Here is a 19,579-nt window from a genome sequence, read left to right as displayed (position 1 = left end):
ACACAGGAGCATTTCACATCTGAAGTCACTTGACACAGGGCAAGGAAGGGCATTTAGAAGTGATGTGGTTCCCTACTAACTCCCCCAGCAGAGGTCCTACACCCCAACTATACAACACTGAAAATTAAAGCCTTCCCAGCCAAGCCAAGACACGCAGATCTATACAATTCTCTTTAATGTCCCACTCCTGATGAGTTGCTGCCTGGGAATTACCAGCCAGCTCCAATCCTATTGTGGGCTCCAGCTCACTGGTTCAAGAAGTCTACGTCCATGGATTTTGGAGCTATCAGAGAAACCAACCATTAAAGTTGTTTTCCAGCTTAGCTGTAAACTATAATCTGAAATAAATATTCCTATCTTTCTAGGAACATTTCCAAGGACAAAGCAGACTATAAAAAGTACATGCAAAATCTACACATTAATTCCAGGAGCTTCAAGGCTGCATCGTGAGTAGTTCAGTTCTGGGGGTTTTTCCTTGTACCTTGTCAGGTCTGTGGCTTCTCACAGCACAGGAGTGTGAAGGGGAATGGCAGCTCATATTCTCTAGTCTTCATGCTAATTCTAAAGTAGCTCCTATACATCTGATTAGAAGAAGAATTACAAGATTCTTCCTCAACAGGAAAAAAATCACCCTGGATTTAAGCTGTGCTTTAGTGTATTTATGGCCCCCCAATCTCCCGTGGAGTAAGCAAACACAAACCTGACTCATATCTGTCTGGCACACACAGCAGTCAGGGATACATCCTGTAGAAACAACAGGCACTCTGTTCACCTTGAGAATATTCAGCACCAGAGGGCTGAGTCTGCTACTTGCTAAACAAGTGGGTTAGCAAATCCTAGCTGCTTCTCTTTCTACTGTTCCAGATGCTTGGAATTTGGATTCTTGCCCTGTTTCTGCTCAGTGCAGCAGAAGGTAAGCATATGGGGTTAGTGTTCGTATTGCCTTTCTCTGCTGCTGTATTTTCCACCTATTTTCTAGGTATTATTCTACACCCTGCTGCCTTAAAACTTCCTGATTGAGGTTAATGTGGTTCACTTTCCCACACAAGGATGGTGAGATGTGAGCATGCGTGTTGTCTTTCTTCTCCACTCTGGGAATCCTACCCAAGGACTGAGCAAGAAAAGCTGATGTTTCCTATCTCAGAACAAAGATACTGCTCTATTAAATATAGGGAATTATTTCTTGTACTCTTCTTAGTGATGGAAATGGAGAAGAAGCCAGAGGCAGGGGGTGGAGGCAGTCTAATGAGGGCATAGCTTTGTATTCAGCAGAAGACACTTCTGTGGTAAAAGACTTCTCACATACAGTCAGCTGTTCAGCACAGCCTCAATTTATTGCTGATCATCTGCAATATTTTGGCCTGGCATTAGGAGAAACTCATCAGCTGTCTCTGCCTTGGGCAAAGCAACAGCTGGGGGAAGATATCCAAGGTATTGAACAGGATAGCACAGAGGAATGCCTCTGAAGACTTTGTTGATGAACAATAGGGTGGCTTCTTTCCTCGGGGTAACCTGCAGCCTCTCAAGATCTAGGAAAGGGCAACTGCTGGTCTGGGCTGTCTGTAAGCTGTAGGATTTTCAAGGAACCAAGAGACCCCCAGAGAAGCCATGCTCTGAGTTCTGACCATTCCACTGCTCTGCCTGTTCACGTATTATTGATCTGATCTTCATGCTACAGGCGATGAAGTTTGCTTTGAAAGGCTTGGATGCTTCACAGATGATGTGCCATGGTCTGGAACTATGGAAAGGCCAGTCTATAAATTACCGTGGAAACCAGAGAGCATAGACATTCACTTCCTCCTGTACACAAGAGAAAACACTGATGACTTCCAAGTAAGAGCTGTAGTGGTTTAAACATTAGTGAACCACATGCAAAAATCATAAATAAACACAGACTCCTGCTGTGTTCCTGAAAAGTGTTAAAAATGGCCAAACTTCTACCTTATTCAGAAGACCACCTCTTCCAGCTCCTTGGCAGGGTCCCCACTGAGAACTACTGGGAAACTGAGCATTTTGGGGTAATTTTTTTCCACAGATAAAATCAAAACACACTGAAGTCTTGTCTGCTCTAAGACAGGTTCCAAAGTTTGCTTTGAATGCAAATACAGACCATAAGCCTTCATGTGAACTCTTGCAGATGAGTTCAACATTGCATAACTTCTAAACACCTGCACAGATAACCATAGTTCAGGTCTTTGCAATTTTGAAAACCTATTTAAGAAAATCAGATTTTAAGAAAGCAGATTTAAAGGTTTATTAAGTTACTATCTATGCTAATTTATTATTTTAAAATCCACATTAATGTAGGAAGTCTCTGCAGTTGACAAGTCAACAATCGAGTACTCAAATTTTAACGCAAGCAGGAGGACCAAATTTATTGTACATGGATTTGTAGACGATGGAGAAGAAAACTGGCTGACAGACATGTGCAAGGTAGGTACCACAGGGACACCCTTAGTTTGCATTTATAAAAACATTCATATAAATTGCCTGTTTTCTCTATTTCTAACCAATTTTTCTCATGGTATTGTAGTGATAAGAAAGAGAAAAAATAGGTCACATTTTCAGATTGTTACCAAACTGAATATGTAGCTTTGCACCTTGAAGAAGGCATGAGGTAAAATGCATTCAGTTTTTCTCTTTAGTGAAGTGAGTGACAGGAAGATTTGACTCAGTAAGTGCCCTTTTTCTTGGTAAAAAGAACACAAACCCTGGAGGAAGATACTGGATAGGATTGGGGTGATTCCAGAAATAAGTGCAGACTCGTAGCTCCTGCATCCTATTTCTACAGCCAAGAGACAGGTTTCCAGATGTGGAAGGTCTATCAGAAAGGTTTGGGCTGCCACGTGGGTGCTGAGGCTGAGCACACGGGCTGGCCATTACCAAAAGCAATAAAGATGTACAAATGTACATCCAAAGGGGACCTCAAGGGGAGCATTTTGAGCACAGCTTTCAATCTAGGACTTGCTATGAGCACTGAATGTAGTAAAGCACTCTGCTTTATTGATTTTTGTGCTAATTCCACAAATTATTTCTTAACCTTGTCCTTATGCAAAGTGCAATTCCAGCTTGAGGTTTTCTCAAGTCCTCCAAACATGTTTATATTGCAGCTGTAGCTAATGAAAGCCCCTAGTCATACAGCACAGAGCAAAATACCAGTTGGTGGCACTTTGGGGATAAGGTTTTTCAACCATTAACACAACTACAACTTTTTAAAATTATGTATTCCTATTTTACTTATGAGAACACTATGAGTAACAATGTGAAACTAAAATCAAGGTATTTCACATTTATTGCATCCCCATTGCCTGCTTCTCTTTGATACTAGATCAAAAGAAAAATGATGGATGATTGCTGGATTTGTTAGTTAATAATTTCTTTAAAGAGTCAGAAGCAGAATGACGTTTTTATAATTTTCTGTCTTACATTTTGCACTCTTAAAATAGAGGGGTTTTTACTGCAGCTTCACAATCAATGAGATAGCTCACAATTTGCTTCAGCTTGTCCCTTAAATCCATTTGATCCATTTTCCAGGATGTAGAGGCATGAGGTAAGTCCTTAAATTCTTTATCTATTACGGTAGCCTGTGTTTTATCACAATACTCTGGTTTATTTATATTTAGAAACAAGTTGGTCTCAGTGAATCTTTTCAATAAGGAGTGGAGCAAAGGGGATTGTGAATACATCAATCCTCCTGTGTGTATCTCTTACTTGCTTTCCTTCCTATTAAGCAATAATCCTATCTGCATATTGATTTTTACCACTTCTGGCATGGTCACAGACACTTTTATTGCCCTTTTCATTCTTTGTCAGTTGTTGCCATAAACTTTAGCTGCTGAAGCAAAATACAATCCAGCTCAGTGGAGCACAGAAAAGCCTCTGATTCTGTGGCAAAATCTCTGCCTGCATATGCATATTTCCAAATAAAGCCATAAACCTGAAATGAACACCAAGCACCCTCTTATAAAAACACATTCTCTTTCTTACAAGTCTGCATCAGAAAACCACTCTTGACTTTTACAGTCAAAAGTATTCTAATTGAATTTGAGTTAAAGCAGTACTTTTAAATCACTGAAATGAATAGGTGCACAAGTAGAGGTCTTATTTAGTGCTACATACCAAGTTTGACTGAAAATAAAAATTGAGAGTTTCATTCTTGATATTGCTTTCTCTTCTGTAAAAAATACTGCTCTGGGTATTTGAAATGATTACTACATTACATATCACCCTATTTCAGCGTTGTATGATCACAGAAACCCCTCTGAGCACACATCCATGCTACTGCTTTGGTTTTCAAAACATTCTCATACCGGTTCACACAACATTTAGTAGTTGAGCCACAATGAGCAACATGAACCAATTCCACACTGTATTTACCATGGTTTTTACTTTTGTTTTACAAAACAGAGGATGCTTACTGTGGAAGATGTGAACTGCATCTGTGTGAACTGGAAGAGAGGTGCAAGGTGTCAGTACACGCAGGCATCGAACAACGTCCGTGTCGTGGGAGCTGAAATCGCTTATTTTGTAAATGTTCTCATGGTAAGAGTCTGCTGTTTCCAAAGCTATAGCTATAATGCTGATTTGAAAGAAATACAGCTCTGGAACGTTCACAAATGTGGATGTAACCAGCAGAAAATATTGTCCTCTACTCCACAATCAGTTGTGGTGAAAACAAACCTTCTTTTAAAACGAGAGGACTGTGTGATAACAGCAGGGCCTGCCAGCTTAGGGAGAGGAAATTCTACAAGGCATTCTCTTGGTACAGCCAAAGAGTTACTCTGTAGATGTTAACAAAAGCAGAGTAAAATTTTAAATGTGCAGAGATAATGGATATGACAAACTGCTTTTTTGTGGAGACAGAACCTACTAAAATCTACCAAAGAGCTCACAAGAACACCAGAAAACCAGCTGGCAGCACTGGCTGGGAACAAGCAGGATCCACCAGCTGCCCCAGGGAAAGCCAGGGTGGACAATGCCCAAACCTACAGGAGGTGCCACATGCCCCCTTTTGCAGCCAGCTTCACATGGGAAGTGAAGCTTTGTTTGAAGCCTTCTCTTAATCTAATTACTTTCAACACACATTTCCCATAAAAGGACTATAACTAAAACCAGAGAGTGTGGTGGTTCTAGCAGTGCTCTGACCCACCTCTCCCTCTCCATATCTGCGTTGCAGCTACTGAATTCCTGTCCAAAAAGGCTGAAGGCATCTCTCCTCTCAGCCCTCCCCAGCTGTGCATGGTGCTTAACCTGCCAGGTGTAAATAAGAATTCCTGCCTGGCTGACTCTTGCAAGCCAGACAAGCATTCTGTGACCCTTAAGGGGCCCTCTGCAAGGATACAAAGCCTCTCAGGACTCTTGACAAAGCTCTCTGGACTTATAACAACCTCCAAGCAAGGGCAGCAACTGAATAAGGAGGTTTGGGAAATGTGTTGAAGTTACAGAAGTAACTGGCAGACAGACGCTGAAATCCTGTAGAAGCTCCTGAGTCAGCAGGCAAACTGAAAATAGATTTTCACCCCCTTTTAAGTCTTCCCTGTTGCTGATGCAAACAGACATGGCAATGTTTATTTATTGTTGTTTTGGCAGGATGAATATGGATACTCTCCAGCTGATGTTCACATCATTGGCCACAGCCTGGGAGCACACGCTGCTGGCGAGGCCGGCCGGAGGCGCCCGGGCATTGGAAGAATAACTGGTCAGTGACTGCAGCCACACTCGCACTAAAGCCACCAAACAAAATGCTGCTACTCACTTTGTGATTGCATCTGTGGGCTGCAGCGTAGTCAGGGGTAATTGGAATATTGTAGAACTCAGCCCCTTCACACAGTGCCCCAAGGAGCAGGGCTGTGGGAAGTGCAGGAAAAGAGTGATAATTATTTTGTTTGCACGTGTGTTACACAGCAAAGGGATTTTTCAATATGTTCAGCAATTCCGGTTAAAGCCGTGGGTTTGGTCTCCTTATTTATCACACAGGCAATGCCAAGGGCCTTGTGCATTAAGCAGAGTGGCCTTTCATACATAAAAGACAATTCTGGATATTATTAACACAACCCGTTTCAGTTGTTACTTTTCCTCAGGGATTTCAGGCTTGGTGAACCTTGGATTAATAGTCTACAAAATTTAGTTTAAAAGCAAACCCAAAATGTGCTGCCCAGGGACAAGAAGAGATGCAAGTATAAGGTAGCAAAAATTGTGCCATTTGCAAGACTTTACAAGCACCTGAAATTGCTGGAGCAATGGGAAGCAAATTAATTCCATTTTCTGCTAGGTTCAAAAGCAAAGTTTGTTGCTTCAAAACCAGATGTTTTTCCCAAAATCTGACTGGAGCCAGAAGTAGATGGGCAGGTTTCAACACCTTCAAGCAGGTGGGGTGCTATCAGCAGAAATTCCTCTTTGAGGACTCTCAAGCAAGGGACTCTAGAAACCACGCAGATGGATCAGTTACTTGGGATGCAGACACAGTAACCTCAGTTCAAGCAATTTTATTAAAGAGAAGTTCAATTAAAAAAAAAAGTTAATTCCAAGTGTTAGGATTCAATATTGCTGTAAGTATGTAAAGCAGTAAAATTTAATAAGCTTCCTGCAGGTGACTTCCTGGGAGAAAAGCCACTTGGTAAGAGAGAGCACACATCCTCATTTTATCAATGCCTGTGTTACTTAGATATAAGGAACCATAAGCAACTATATTAAGTGGTATTCATTATATGTAATCAATCAGTGCCATGTAAAATGATTCTACAGCTACATCTCTTTATTTTTTATTAAATACATAACACTACTCTTTTTCTCTCAGGACTGGACCCTGCACAACCTTATTTCCAAGGCACCCCAATTGAAGTCAGACTGGATAAATCTGATGCAGACTTTGTTGACATTATCCACACAGACTCAGCTCCCACAATCCCTAACTTAGGTGAGTATGGAGCTCTACAGTACTGATATGAATTATTTATGCCCTTAAGTGTTCTGGTTGTCCACCAAGGCTGTTGTGCTGTGTCACAGACACAGAACAAATACACCACTTTAGTCACCAACAGCTCCTGTCCTAAAACACCTTGCACAGGCAGACTTTAAGCCAGCAACTACAGGTATGAGACAACATTAATTTAAAACATGCTTACCCCTGTTTCAAATGCTTCAGGTTTTGGCATAAGGTCAGCCATAGGACACATTGACTTTTTTCCAAACGGAGGAGAGCAGATGCCTGGGTGTGAGAAGAACCCTGTTTCTCAGATCGTAGATCTCGATGGCATCTGGGAAGGTAAGTGTGTTGTTTGCATTACGAATTCAGGGGAATTCAAGGTGTAGCCACTTATCTTTTCTTAATTCAGGTGTTTTACATCAGCTTTTGGTGTATCCACCAGCAACGGCAGCTGCAGACTGCAGTGAAACTGTTAATATGCTCAAAGCACACCACTTTGCCAGAGCTTATTAAAAAATAAACAAGACAAGGGTTTGCCGCTGGAAAATGTGTTTCCTCCAAAGGATCTAATAGCAGAAACAAAAGTTGCTGGAGCTGTGCCAAAAGATTTTGAAGGGTCTGTAACAACACATTGTGTTTTGTGCCTGATCGCCCAGCAGCAGCACTGGTGGAATTGGGCAAAGATGTTCACAGCTACTCCTCTGAGAGTGTCTTCAGCTGAAATTCTTCTGAGATAGAGCAATTAATTCAATTCCTTGTTAAGTTACGATTACAATCTGAGTTGCATTGAAGTGATGTCATTGTGCCTATTTTTAGGCAGCTAAAAAAAGATTGGCATTGGCACGCAGTTACTCAGATACGCTGTTCTTTGTTGTTTTACATGGTTCTAACAAAATCTCGAAGTATCAGAGAACTCCTATGCGTCTTTCTAAAATTAAATTGCACATAAGATTAAAAAAAGATAAAGAAAAAACCCGAAGATTTCTGCTGTGGAGATTTTTCAGTACATTATCTGAGCTCTTTCTTACACTACTGCAAACAATTTAACTCTGGGAATCCATTAACTGATTTGTGATAACTAGCCTTTTACTCCAGGTTTTATTCAGTGCAGCTGGAGACATTACTTTTTCATTCTCCCCGCCCCCCCCCTTTTTTTTTTTTGATAGAATAAACTTGTTATCAATAATGGGGAATTAAAACACAAAGAAATAACGGCGTTGTATATGGTCTTCTTTTTAACCTAAAGTCAGGAAAATACAGGCAACACAAAGGAAAATAATATATTCATTATTTTAATTTTAAGAGTCTCCCTTTCTTAAGCACCCCCCAAATAATAATAATTTTGTTTTGAAGCCCTCAGCTGGAGCAAATCAGCACTGCCCTAGGAAGTTCACTGTTAAATACTTTTCATTTGGTTTCCTTTTGTTATGGTAATGAAACTGTTGCCTACAAAAGACCTGCTTCAGGCAGCTCTCGTTTCTATTGTTAAACTCGGTCAGATCGCTTGAATAAGTGTTTTTTGAGGGGCAGGGGCTGGGCTGAGCTGCACAGTTGGTCTCCACAAAGCATTTCAAGTTTGCATTTTATACCTGTTGAGCCAGTGACATTCCTTAGGGCATGAGTGCATCAGAAGCAAGTACGGTTCCAACCTCATGTTTGATACTCCAAGAATTGTGACGAGATTTGGAGGAGGAATGATGCATCTCAATGACATGGGTTTCTTTCCTTGAATGGTAACAGAAAAGAAGAACTAACCTGGCATCTTTTCACAGGAACTCGGGACTTCGTGGCTTGCAATCACTTGCGGAGTTACAAGTATTACTCGGACAGTATCATCTACCCTGACGGGTTTTTAGGCTATCCTTGTGCTTCATATGATCTTTTTCAATCAGTAAGTATTTCTCAGAGCTTCGGGATGGACGCTATTGAAAACAGTGGCCCTTACCTATGCATCTGAAAGTCAATTTATTTATGCTAGCTCGCACCCAGTGAGTGCACCTATAAGAGAAGTGTCAGACAGCCTAAAGTGCCACAGCTTGTGCAGATGGCATGGGTCAAGGTAGGAAAAGGCAATAACAGCCAGGGAGAGCCCTGGCTCTGTGCTGGTGTGGCAGCCCTGAGGCATTACTGTGGTTATTGTGGCTTCCCCAGACTCCTCTGCTGCATCCAGGTGGGGAAGAGGTGAGGAGGAGAGACTGTCCCTGTAAGGGCCAGATGTCTTTATCAAAGAGCAAGGAGCCTTCAGGTGAGCTTTCAAGCACAGCTTAAGTTCCTGATTTTTGAAGCAACAAGAAATAAAATAACACGCGATAACCTGATGGGGTCAGTCTGTGATCAAAGCACTTTGGTGACTGAAGATGGCCCCAGGGACAGAGCAGTGTTTTTTGGGCCAAGGTCAGGAAGCCCTTCTTTGTCCCACACCAGCAGACAGAGAGCTACACTCTAAGAGCTGGGTCACTTCTATGACCTTTCTCAAGTTATGGCAAGGGTTACTCAGAATTTCTTGCTGTGGTACAGGGCCAGATGTGGGTATATTAAAAATAAATCCATTGACTAATTTTTTTTTCTTTTCCTTGGCTGACTGGATAATGTTATCAATAGATACCTTTGCTTTCACTAGGGAAACTGTTTCCCATGCCCAGAAGAGGGATGCCCAAATATGGGTCACTACGCAGACAAATTCAAGGACAAAATTAAATCAGATTTCCTGAAACTTTACCTGAACACTGGAGAGGCCAGGGATTTTCCTCGTGAGTTTTGAATGCTTCCATTGCTACATACTCTTCGTAAAAATTTTATTTTCCTGTTGAACAATTAACTTTAGCAGATGAACAGATCTCATCACAGTGCAGTGTCTCTTCAGTTCTTCACACTTTTTTCTCTTTTGCTCCACCACTAATGCCAGTTTGGGCCCCTACAGTACAAGAAAGTTGGTGACAAACTCTAGAGTCTAGTGGAGGTTACTGAGATGTTTAGTGGATTGCAAGGTGCAAGGAGAAGGGAGGAGAGACAATGCACAGAAGTTGCAGCAAGGGAAATTCTTGTTTAGCAGTATGAGAATCACAGCCACAAAGGCAGTGGCTAAATGCAAGAAGAGGGGCCCAGGGAAGCTGGGAAATCTCCATCATTGGAGATGCCAAAAACTCCATTCGACAAAGGCCAAGAACAAGCTGGTCACAGCTAGCCTGGTTTCAGAACTGGATGGACAAGACAACCTCCTTTACAACCTCAGTTATCCTAGACACCAGCTCTCACAACACAGTGCTTAAGTGGCCTTTGTAAACACAAATCCGAATCTTCTTGAGCTCCTTTTGCTAATTGCACACTAAAAGGAAGTTCCCACCCACAAAAATTATTTTCCTGGAGCTTCAGGACTTTTTCATGCTGCTTAGATTCTGTCTGTATCCTTATTTATCCCTAACACCCCCTTACTTCCAGCTTCACTGTGTATGAAAACCTTAATGGTCAAAATGCTGAGATTTATATCGTGTTTACCAAGGCATGGACTAGTTTTCTCTTTTTTCTCTCCCAGAAAGTAACACAAATGTCTTCCATTTCTCATGTTGATCTCATTAGGACATAATGACAGATTTGATTCACTGATGTTTTGTATCTTCTGCTCTCAACTAACCTGTACAGACAGGAAAAATAAAAACCCCTAGCATCTGGTATTTTAGAGACTGTTTCTCCCTGGGTACAATCTGTCACTGCATTTCTTCTGTGCAGTTTGGAGGTACAAAGTAACCGTGACCCTCTCTGGAAAGAGCAAAGTAAAAGGATATGTAAATGTTGCCCTGTACGGCAGTGGTGGGAACACAAGGCAGTACCAGATCACCAAGTAAGTCAAAGAGTCAACAGAAAGGAATTTTTTCTTCTAGAACCCTTAATTTGTGTTTGTAGCTAATAATTCTGTTTAAATTGATCTTATGAAGAGAGAAACAAAAAGGCAGCAGATCAGGCCCACCTGCCTTTGCTGCCTCTGAAAAATAGCGATTTGGGATGAATTTCATCAGAAATCTGGCAATAGTGTTGCTACGGTAGAATAAGATAAACAGTGTCTCTCTGCTGAATTTCTACCCTCTTGCCACCACAGCAGAGCCTTTGACAGGACTGGTATTTAACAGTAAATGCTGCCATGCCTCACATCCATAAAATGCTGTTTTTCACAGGGGTACCCTCAAACCAGACAACACTTACACAGCTTATATTGATGCAGAAGTTAATGTAGGAAAAGTTACCAAGGTTAAATTTCTCTGGAACAACAACTGGATAAACCCAACTTTTCCTAAACTGGGAGCTGCAACTATCACAGTAGAAGTTGGACAAAATAGAACAGAGTAAGTATATTCATTGTGAAAATCTTGAAAGTTACTTGAGAACATAGGTGGCAAAATTAAAAGTGGAGTGGAAGCCTTTTCACAAGAAAAGTTATTTAAGGCATTAAAAGGAAAAGATCCTCAAGAAAACCTTTTCTTTCCTTCCTTTCAAGACACTGTTCATCCATAGTTCATCTCACTACTACTTCAACCCTTTGCCTTAAATAACCTCAAAGAAAAAGTGAAAATGTTTCCAGGCTTTAGAAGAGCAAACTTTCTGTATAACCCCTTGGGTGAGAAAAATTAATGCTGGCTTGGATTGTCAGCATCATTCTTGCCAAGCTCCCACAGTCCACAAAAACAGGCTATTTGTGGGTCTGGTTTGCCATCAGCTGGAACCAGCAAAGTATTCCACCGATATTGATGACCCCTGTTGTCATGATTGACTAAAGAGGATTCTGATAATAAACCAGCCTTCCAATGAGGAGCACTAACACTTGGAGCCTGCACTGAAAGGCTACGTATAAAGCTGAGGGAAAAAGGCTAAAATTGATTTCTCTAGACTTTGTAAAATATGGCTTGGATGTTCAGATTATAGCAGCAAGATCCAGTTTTACTAATTTGCCTGGACTTTTAAATATTAATTCCTTCATTTTCTTGATCAGTTATTTTATTTTATCCGCACCATTATTTGGTATCTAGAACAGGAGCTACAGTGTAAATTTTAGACCTAACTACAAAGGCACAGTTAAAATTCCATCACTTAAAAGAAAAAATGGGAGGTGGAAACAGTTTCAAGCAAAGTGAAATGGTCACAGCCCAGCACCACTTGAAACTTAAAGCACAGCTCCTAAGTCTGGTTGTAGTTTCTAATGCCAAAGCACATTACTGACATTCCTGTAAAAAGGAACTCACCCTTCTACTGACTTGTGGCCTTTGCACAAGTAGTTGTGGCCATCTGTATAGAGATGGTAGCACAAAACCTGGGAAAAACCCCAAAAACTGTAAAATTAAAGTAAGGCAGGCAATGAAGCAGAACAAATACAGGCCATCAATGATTTCCCCAGCAGCAATATTTCAAATTTAGAAGCTCAGAGTTTGCTCTGTTCAGTTGTGTCAAATGACAAATCAGGTTAACATCAAAATAAATCCACTTGTGTAATTTCAACAACTGCTGACAGCTCAAGGTGCTTGCATTTGTTTTATCCTCAGGTACCGTTTCTGTGGTTCTGAGACTGTGAGAGAGGATGTTCTGCAGACTCTGACTGCTTGCTAACAGCATATTTGGATGCCCAAATCCTTGCTACCAATAAAAGCTACTCATACCTAAAACACTGCAGTCTGCAGCTGTAAGACTGGTGGTGTGTGTTGTTTTGGGTGGGTTTTTGCTGGTTTGGGAGGCAGAGGTTAAGTCTGTGGGTACCTCTCTATAGACAGAATTTTTAGAGTAGCTTGAGGAGTGAATGTGCCAAAACTTGTTGAAGAATTCCCCTGCTTTCAGCCTGATTCAAAATAACTTCAAGCAAGAGGAAAGGGGGCAGGTAACAGAAACAAATTCACTTCTGTCCCCATGTAATCCTGCCTCATCCCCCTCAGCATTCTGCTGGACAAGGGTGCTGTGTCTCCTCTGCTGCCAGAGGAAGCTCATCCTCACTGATAAAACCTCACAGAAGTGCTGGGGATCTACTGCTACACAGACCTACTGCTCCTGGGGACCTTTTCTCAGTTTCTCCTGAGGTTCCCCAGACTGAAGCACGCTGCTCTTTATATCTCTCTGGGTGACCTTTCCTCTCCCAGAACACCCTGTCCTGAAGGACATCAACCCCTCAGCAAGGCTTTAGATTCTCCGTGCAGTGGTGGAGATGGAAAGCAACTTATTTTATGTTGGAGCACTAATTTTCTAGTAAAAAAAAAAAAGCAGTGCTGTTTTGTTCTTTTTTTTAAATTGAGTGCATTCTGCCAGCTCTCACAGGGTGATGGGAGGGAGATGGGGGATGTAAATAATAGAAGAAGAAACATCAGCACTGAAGATTAGCAACCTCTGGGTATGCTCTGGGCTGAAATAAGTTCTTTACATAAAAGCCAAACTGTTCCTTGCTTTAACACAACTGAAGGGAATATCCTCCAGCAATTTCAGTTTTAGTCAGAGACATGCAGGCTTGCTTTTATGTTTAAAAACCTTCTAAATTGCACTTGTGCTTCTTGCCCAGATTAAAAGGCACTATTTGATTTAGATTAGATGTATGGAAGAGGTTCTTTATTATACGAGTGGTAAAAACTGGCACAGGTTGCCCTGAGAGGTGGTAGGTGCCCCATCTCTGGAAACATTTGACACCAGGCTGGTTGAATTTGCTGAATTCCTCGAGTATTCCCCCGTTACATTCCTTCTCTCCCTGTGCAGCTCCTCAGGCAGTAGCAAGAGCAGCAAGCTCACAGCAGAGCTCTCTTTGTGTGTTGTCTTCCCAGTCTATGCTGTCCAGAAGGACACAAGCCAACACCTATTTTGTCTCCAGTTTTTCCCAAATGTGGTCAGTCTTACAGTGGTAGAATGGCCTAATAAATTCAAGGATTGGAGTTCTTTGTCCTGCATCAGGCTGTGGTTAAGTCCAGCTCTGGGTTGCTCCTGCAAAGTCTTCCTTGGCTTTCCATGGCTGCATGGCCTCAGTTGGGCAGGAGGAAGAGGATCCAGCCACATGAATAGAGGCTTTCACACTTCCTCCAGTCCTTGGAGGAACACACAAACCCTCTCCAGGGAGATAAATAGTTGTGGGTTTATGCATAGCTATAGACATGGGAGCTGGCATCAGATGCTGGGTTTTCATGTACCCCACATCCCTTTGGCATCCCCTGCTTCCTTCTGCCTTCCCTGTTTGTCTCTCCTAGGATTTGATGTCCTGATCTCGGTGCCTCCTGCTGAGGAAATCTCAACAGGGTTATTAACTTCCTAACACTGCAGAAGAGTTTCTCCTTTGTCTTTTGTTCCATTACCTTGAAATAAGCAGATTCTTGCCTACACAATTGTTTTGACAGTTACCATATTCTCAGCATTATCCTTTGCCATAGCCACTTCAGCAGCCCATGTAATTTTAACAAACACCTAACAGAATCAAGACGTTAAAGTTGACAATAGCATAATAAAAAATCTCCTTTTAATAATGAACTGGAGCTGCCGTCATCTTATTTTAGCAGAGTAAAATCTCTCCCCCCCTCCCAAACACTTTACAAAGCTATTACATAAAGTGCAACGTTAAATGAACAACAAATTACTTTCCCTTTAGCTAGCTCTTAATGCTAATGGTGCTATTTATTCCTGACCTTTTGAAATATTAGATTTTTTAAATGACAACATAAAAAGATTTCTTGTTTGAAAACGCAAGCGACTTTAAACCACATGTTATTACTTGTAAGTATAGCATGCACATGCATCATTCATTTCAGTGTCCCATTTAGGGCTAATTGGTATATATTTCAGTTGACATATATTGTTCTCCTGCAAACGTGTCAAATTCCTTAACGATGGTGGTGACAAAAGCAGAATGCTTGAGATATATAAATTACGCTCTTTACCATATAATCATTCTTATCTATTGGGAACGCTATTTGTGACAAACCATGTTCAAAAATACACAGCAAATTGATTTTTTTTTTTTTTCCAACTTTAATATCACTCCATTCATGGCAGGTCTTTGATTGCATCCTTAAATGTAGAAATGTTTTGATTTTTATCTGCATCGTTTTGAAAAGCTCACTTTATTTATTAAAGGAAGAGTAGCACAGCGAGGATCTTAAAATGTATCTTTTGTTATCAGCATAAGAAAAAAAAATGGGCAGTAATTGTGGATATAGAGTGAGTAATTTGGTGAAAAACGCTTTGTGCTGTAGTTTAGGTTTTATAATTCCTGCCAGAAATTACTATTATTTTGTTGGTGGGCAGCATTGCAAGAAGAATTTTAAATATTTTAAATATGGGAACAACTTGGGCCACGTATTTCCATTACATTTTAGATTACTGTGTGCGATGCACTTTTCCCCTTTATTACAAATCGTCTTAGAATTAGAGAAAAAAACATAAAAATCGAAGATTTCATGTGACTCTAATTATTACTGAGATATAGCAGTGCTCATTGTTGTCTTTAGACAATGCTGTCCACAGTCATTACTTTGCTCCATAAATCAGTAGCATAATGAGGTTCTATCTTTCAAGAAATATTTCAGCGTATCTTAATTTGGCATTGATGAATTCTCCTTCCCGAATCTCTCGAGGGTTTTTTTAATCTAGTTTGTCATATTGGAGCTTTCATCACCTAGCCCCAGCTGACACTGTTACAGCTGTGTATTTATTTCCATACCTTCCTGGGATGTGTCCTCAGAGGTTGCAAATAGGAATTTTATGATGTTATGCCTTGAAGGCTGGTTTTTCTTGATTGGAGTGTAAATCCCAAACTGTTTTGCCCCACTCTCATCCTTCAGAAATATATACTACATGTGGTTGTATTAAAGTGTGGAAAAACAAGGTTAAATTTGCTAACATCTTGTTGCTGATATAAATTGGGAGCAGTTTCTTTGACAAAAGAGATATTCACTTGAAGAAAATACCATATTTTTCCAAAGAAATTATATAATAAGTTCAGACACCCATTTTTTTTCCTAAAATTTGAAGACAAGAAAAAGGTGAAATGTATCCCCATTTTTAATTGGTCTAAACAGGTCAGCAGAGGGCAGAGGAAGAAAGGAGAGGGTTGATGTGATGCTCCACAGCTCTAAATGAAAAAATACTAATAGTGCCCTATGTGACACTTACTTCTGAACTGTGCTTGCAGACAAACAGAAACAAGAAGCAAAGCACTCTTTAAATTAGTCTAAATGTTGTGTTCAATTTCACCCTAACAATTGGGTGGCTACTGCACTTGCTATCACTTCGGTGACCTATATTTTGTGAGACCCAAAGACAAAAGTTGCGTTCAAATCCCTCTTTGTGCTCTGGCCCATGGAATTATTGTTGTGTGTTTATCCTATGAAAAATATTACCTTTAATTGCATTAAGTAGATAATGGCTTCACATCGAACCAATTAGGGAGGTGAAGGGGGGGGAAAAAAGGGATCTAAACCTCCACAGTAATGCATTTGTTCAGATAATAATTCACATTATTGTAATTTAGCGTGTAATTTATATAACCTAAGTCTCACTTCCTTGTGAAAAACAACAGCAATGAACATTACTGGTAGCATGGGTGCCTCAACTTGGGGTGTGCAGTTTCAGAGGATGGATTCCCTGGGAGTCCTGATTATCCTCTTTGGAAAGTGAGGCCTCTCCTGGGTGCAGTACCATTTCTCACTCCGAAGAGGTTCTTCATGGAGGAGGAAGAGATACAGTCATCACCTTAGCTATATGGGATGCAAAACATGGGATAAGCTTGTGTATGTCCTGCCTGAGGTAATGGAAGAGCAGAAGCCACCCCTTCCTTCTCCCAACAAGAAGCATTCTCTCTTGGGCTACAGCCCAGGTCAGGCTACAGAAACTACCACAGAAGCTGCTCAAAAATAAATTAAAAAAAAATTCTTGGTTTAGACTGACAACCTTTTCTGCATTGTCTTTAATTCTTTACCCAAACACCAGCCATCTCTCATTTGATGGGGGGAAAAAATTCATCTGGAGGGAAGTGTGCAAGAGTTCTCCACCACCCTCATCTCTCACCAAGGTGCTCTCAGTCCCTCGGGGGATTGTGTGACCTGACCTCACATCTCTTTGCAACTTTTCTCATTTCCCCCTTGCTTGCAATTTAGAAATCAGTGCATCTGACCATTTTACAGCCCTGCAGAGGCACAGCAAATTCAGTGGGGAGTCACAGAGAATGTGTTTGCCCCTCTGCACCCTCCCTCTGCCATCACCCACCTCCCACAGAACGCGGGGAGGGCTTGGCAAAGGAGGCTTCTTCCCTTCCTTAAGGACAGACTGTAGATCCTCAAGCCTTTGCTTTAACTCCAAAAGGAGCCAAAATACCTTTGCTGGGTCATGAAAATCAGCCTCTCATTCCCTCCCACGGAACCTGAATTAGGAACCCTCTCCCAGTGGCTGTGACAGAGGGGACATTGCTCATGTGCCTTCCCTTGCTGGCTCTGAAGGGATGGCAACACAGCAGCAGAAAGAAGCTTATTTTATTGCATAGGACCCTTGTAAGGTAATGAAAACTTCTTTTTAACCAGGGAAAATGTTCAAAGTGGAGAGCAGAGTGACTGCACCAAAGAATAATTCTCCTTTTGACCCACAGAGAAAGAGGTGCCTAATGAAAGTATATGATCACGGACAGTGTGAAGATAACTGTCTGATCAGATAATGGAATTGTTTTCAGTGATAAGAATGAATCCATTACTAATGCAAATAACTATAATAATTATAATTTGCAATACAGTAAAAATCACCTAGTCTACCTCCTCCTCTGACAGGAGACTGTATAATAAATTATAGGCTGAGAAAAAAAAAAATCAAAGGGATAAAGGTTAAAAGATTAAAAAAAATTCTGAAACTTAAAAGCTTAACAGGGAAGTCAAGGCCTGAAAGCAGAAATTGGTGCTATTAAATAAAGCAATTGTGAAGAAGGAGATATTATGGAATTGATTAATAAACCAGAAACCAAGCATTTCCTCATATCACTACCTCTTGTCACAGATTTCAATAATTCTGAAAGAACAAAAAATTAAGAGTTGGCGTATAACAAGGAAATTAATTATTTAAATGTAGGTGAATATGCTAATAGTACTCTGGGAAGATGAATATAACTTCACACACAAAAAGCCCCCAGAAGGTTCAATAAATTTGAGGAGTTTCTCCAGTTGCTTTTGCTTTGCTTTAGTATCCAAAACTGGCCCAGTTGTTCTGGTGCTCCCAACCAGGACTGCTCATCTACAGGGCAGATCTTTTAGGGTTTTCTGGGTACACCAAGATGCTCATACCAGTCCCATAATCTTCTTTGTTCATGTGAGGTATTTTGGGTATGGAGACTGTAAAAAATGCTTAATTTCAGCTTTGGAGGAGTAGAATAGAGCAGATGAAACAAATCCTGCATGCAGTTTGACCTACAGTGAGCTGTTTTCTTGTTTACAGCAGCTCTGCTTTCTCCACTGATTAAGCAAAGAGGAAATAGTGATGCACAAGGTTTGTCACTCACTGTTGGCATCACACCAGTCACAGTTTTAGGTGATGGAGCATTGGGAATCTCCCAAGAGATCATATGGTTCTTCCACAGCCATCAATTTGAGTAAAATAGCTATTAAATAACTGAGTCTAAAACAGTCTTCCGACACTCTTCATTTAGATCTTCATTTTCCAAAGGTTGGGTTGTCCCATAGCAGCCACAGAGAAAAGCCAGAGATTTTAATGACAGGGGTGTTTAAGGGACACTTAAGACACCCAGAGGTGCCGACACTTAGTCCAAAGTACGGGTGACTACTACCAGATTAAATTAATCTTTAACTCAGAGTGGAACCCGATTTTGTGTGGTTGGAGTATTTTCCCGCATTTTAAATTCAGAGTAAAAAGCTCAGTGTACTCTGCCAAAACCTCCCCCTCAAGTCATTCATGAAGTCAGAGATTTCTCACCCTCTCTGAAGTTTTTCATTACAGCACTTTTCATGCAGCTGAAAAGCTCAACACACTTCAGGCCTGCAAAGTACAAGTAGCTTATCAGAACTTCCACAGTATAGGAGTTCAAGGAAGATGTTTTAATGGTGCAAATTCCAAAAGCAAAGTGAGTGGAAAATTCACAGTCTGCTTCATAACCATGACTTGTGGTTACCTCATCAGTGCCATTTATCCAAAACACACCCAGCCAATATAACATTAACTACTGTCACAAGCTCCTAAGATTTAAACACATACCTTTCAGCTTAGACACAAGGAGGAAGGCCTTTAATCAATGTTTGCAAAAGACAAAACCACAACGTGCCTCAAATACCCACATCCCATTTCATTGTTTGTTGGTGCTGGAGAGGGATGCTCCCAACACGAGTCCTTCACGTGTGTTCACACAGAACAACATCAGCATCAGTTTCCAAATCTCCTCCCAGCAAGAAGATGCTTATCTGCCAGAAACCAGCATCCACTGCCTAATCCTCAAAGCTCCCAACAGAGCCATAAAAAGCATCACAGGTCTATAAAACATGATTGAAGGACCTTGGATTTAATTAAATAATCAGATTCAGGGCATGCATGAAACTGGTCCTCAGATATGTCAGAAGATGTCAGGGCAGGAATGAGATTAATTGTTCCCATGTTCTCTAGGGGTAGGACAACCACAGAGAGTCAAAGCTGACATTATGAGGAAAAGGAAACAAACTGCCC

The 19,579-nt window shown here is 41.0% G+C and overlaps 1 protein-coding gene across 1 annotated transcript; it reads left to right on the top strand.

The window, feature by feature from the left end:
* Positions 1-809: 809 nt before the first annotated feature.
* On the top strand, positions 810-12,568 carry LOC125329439 (inactive pancreatic lipase-related protein 1-like). The gene is made up of 12 exons (XM_048311400.1): positions 810-913; positions 1,679-1,833; positions 2,308-2,433; positions 4,408-4,542; positions 5,590-5,698; positions 6,797-6,916; positions 7,145-7,264; positions 8,698-8,816; positions 9,546-9,675; positions 10,652-10,763; positions 11,095-11,262; positions 12,454-12,568. Exons 1-12 carry the CDS (start codon positions 865-867, stop codon positions 12,515-12,517), a joined length of 1,407 nt encoding a protein of 468 aa, XP_048167357.1. The 5' UTR covers positions 810-864; the 3' UTR covers positions 12,518-12,568.
* Positions 12,569-19,579: the final 7,011 nt, after the last annotated feature.

Source organism: Corvus hawaiiensis, chromosome 8, assembly GCF_020740725.1.
Source record: "Corvus hawaiiensis isolate bCorHaw1 chromosome 8, bCorHaw1.pri.cur, whole genome shotgun sequence".
Lineage (NCBI taxonomy): Eukaryota > Metazoa > Chordata > Aves > Passeriformes > Corvidae > Corvus > Corvus hawaiiensis.
This window is presented reverse-complemented; position numbering and strand designations above follow the sequence as displayed.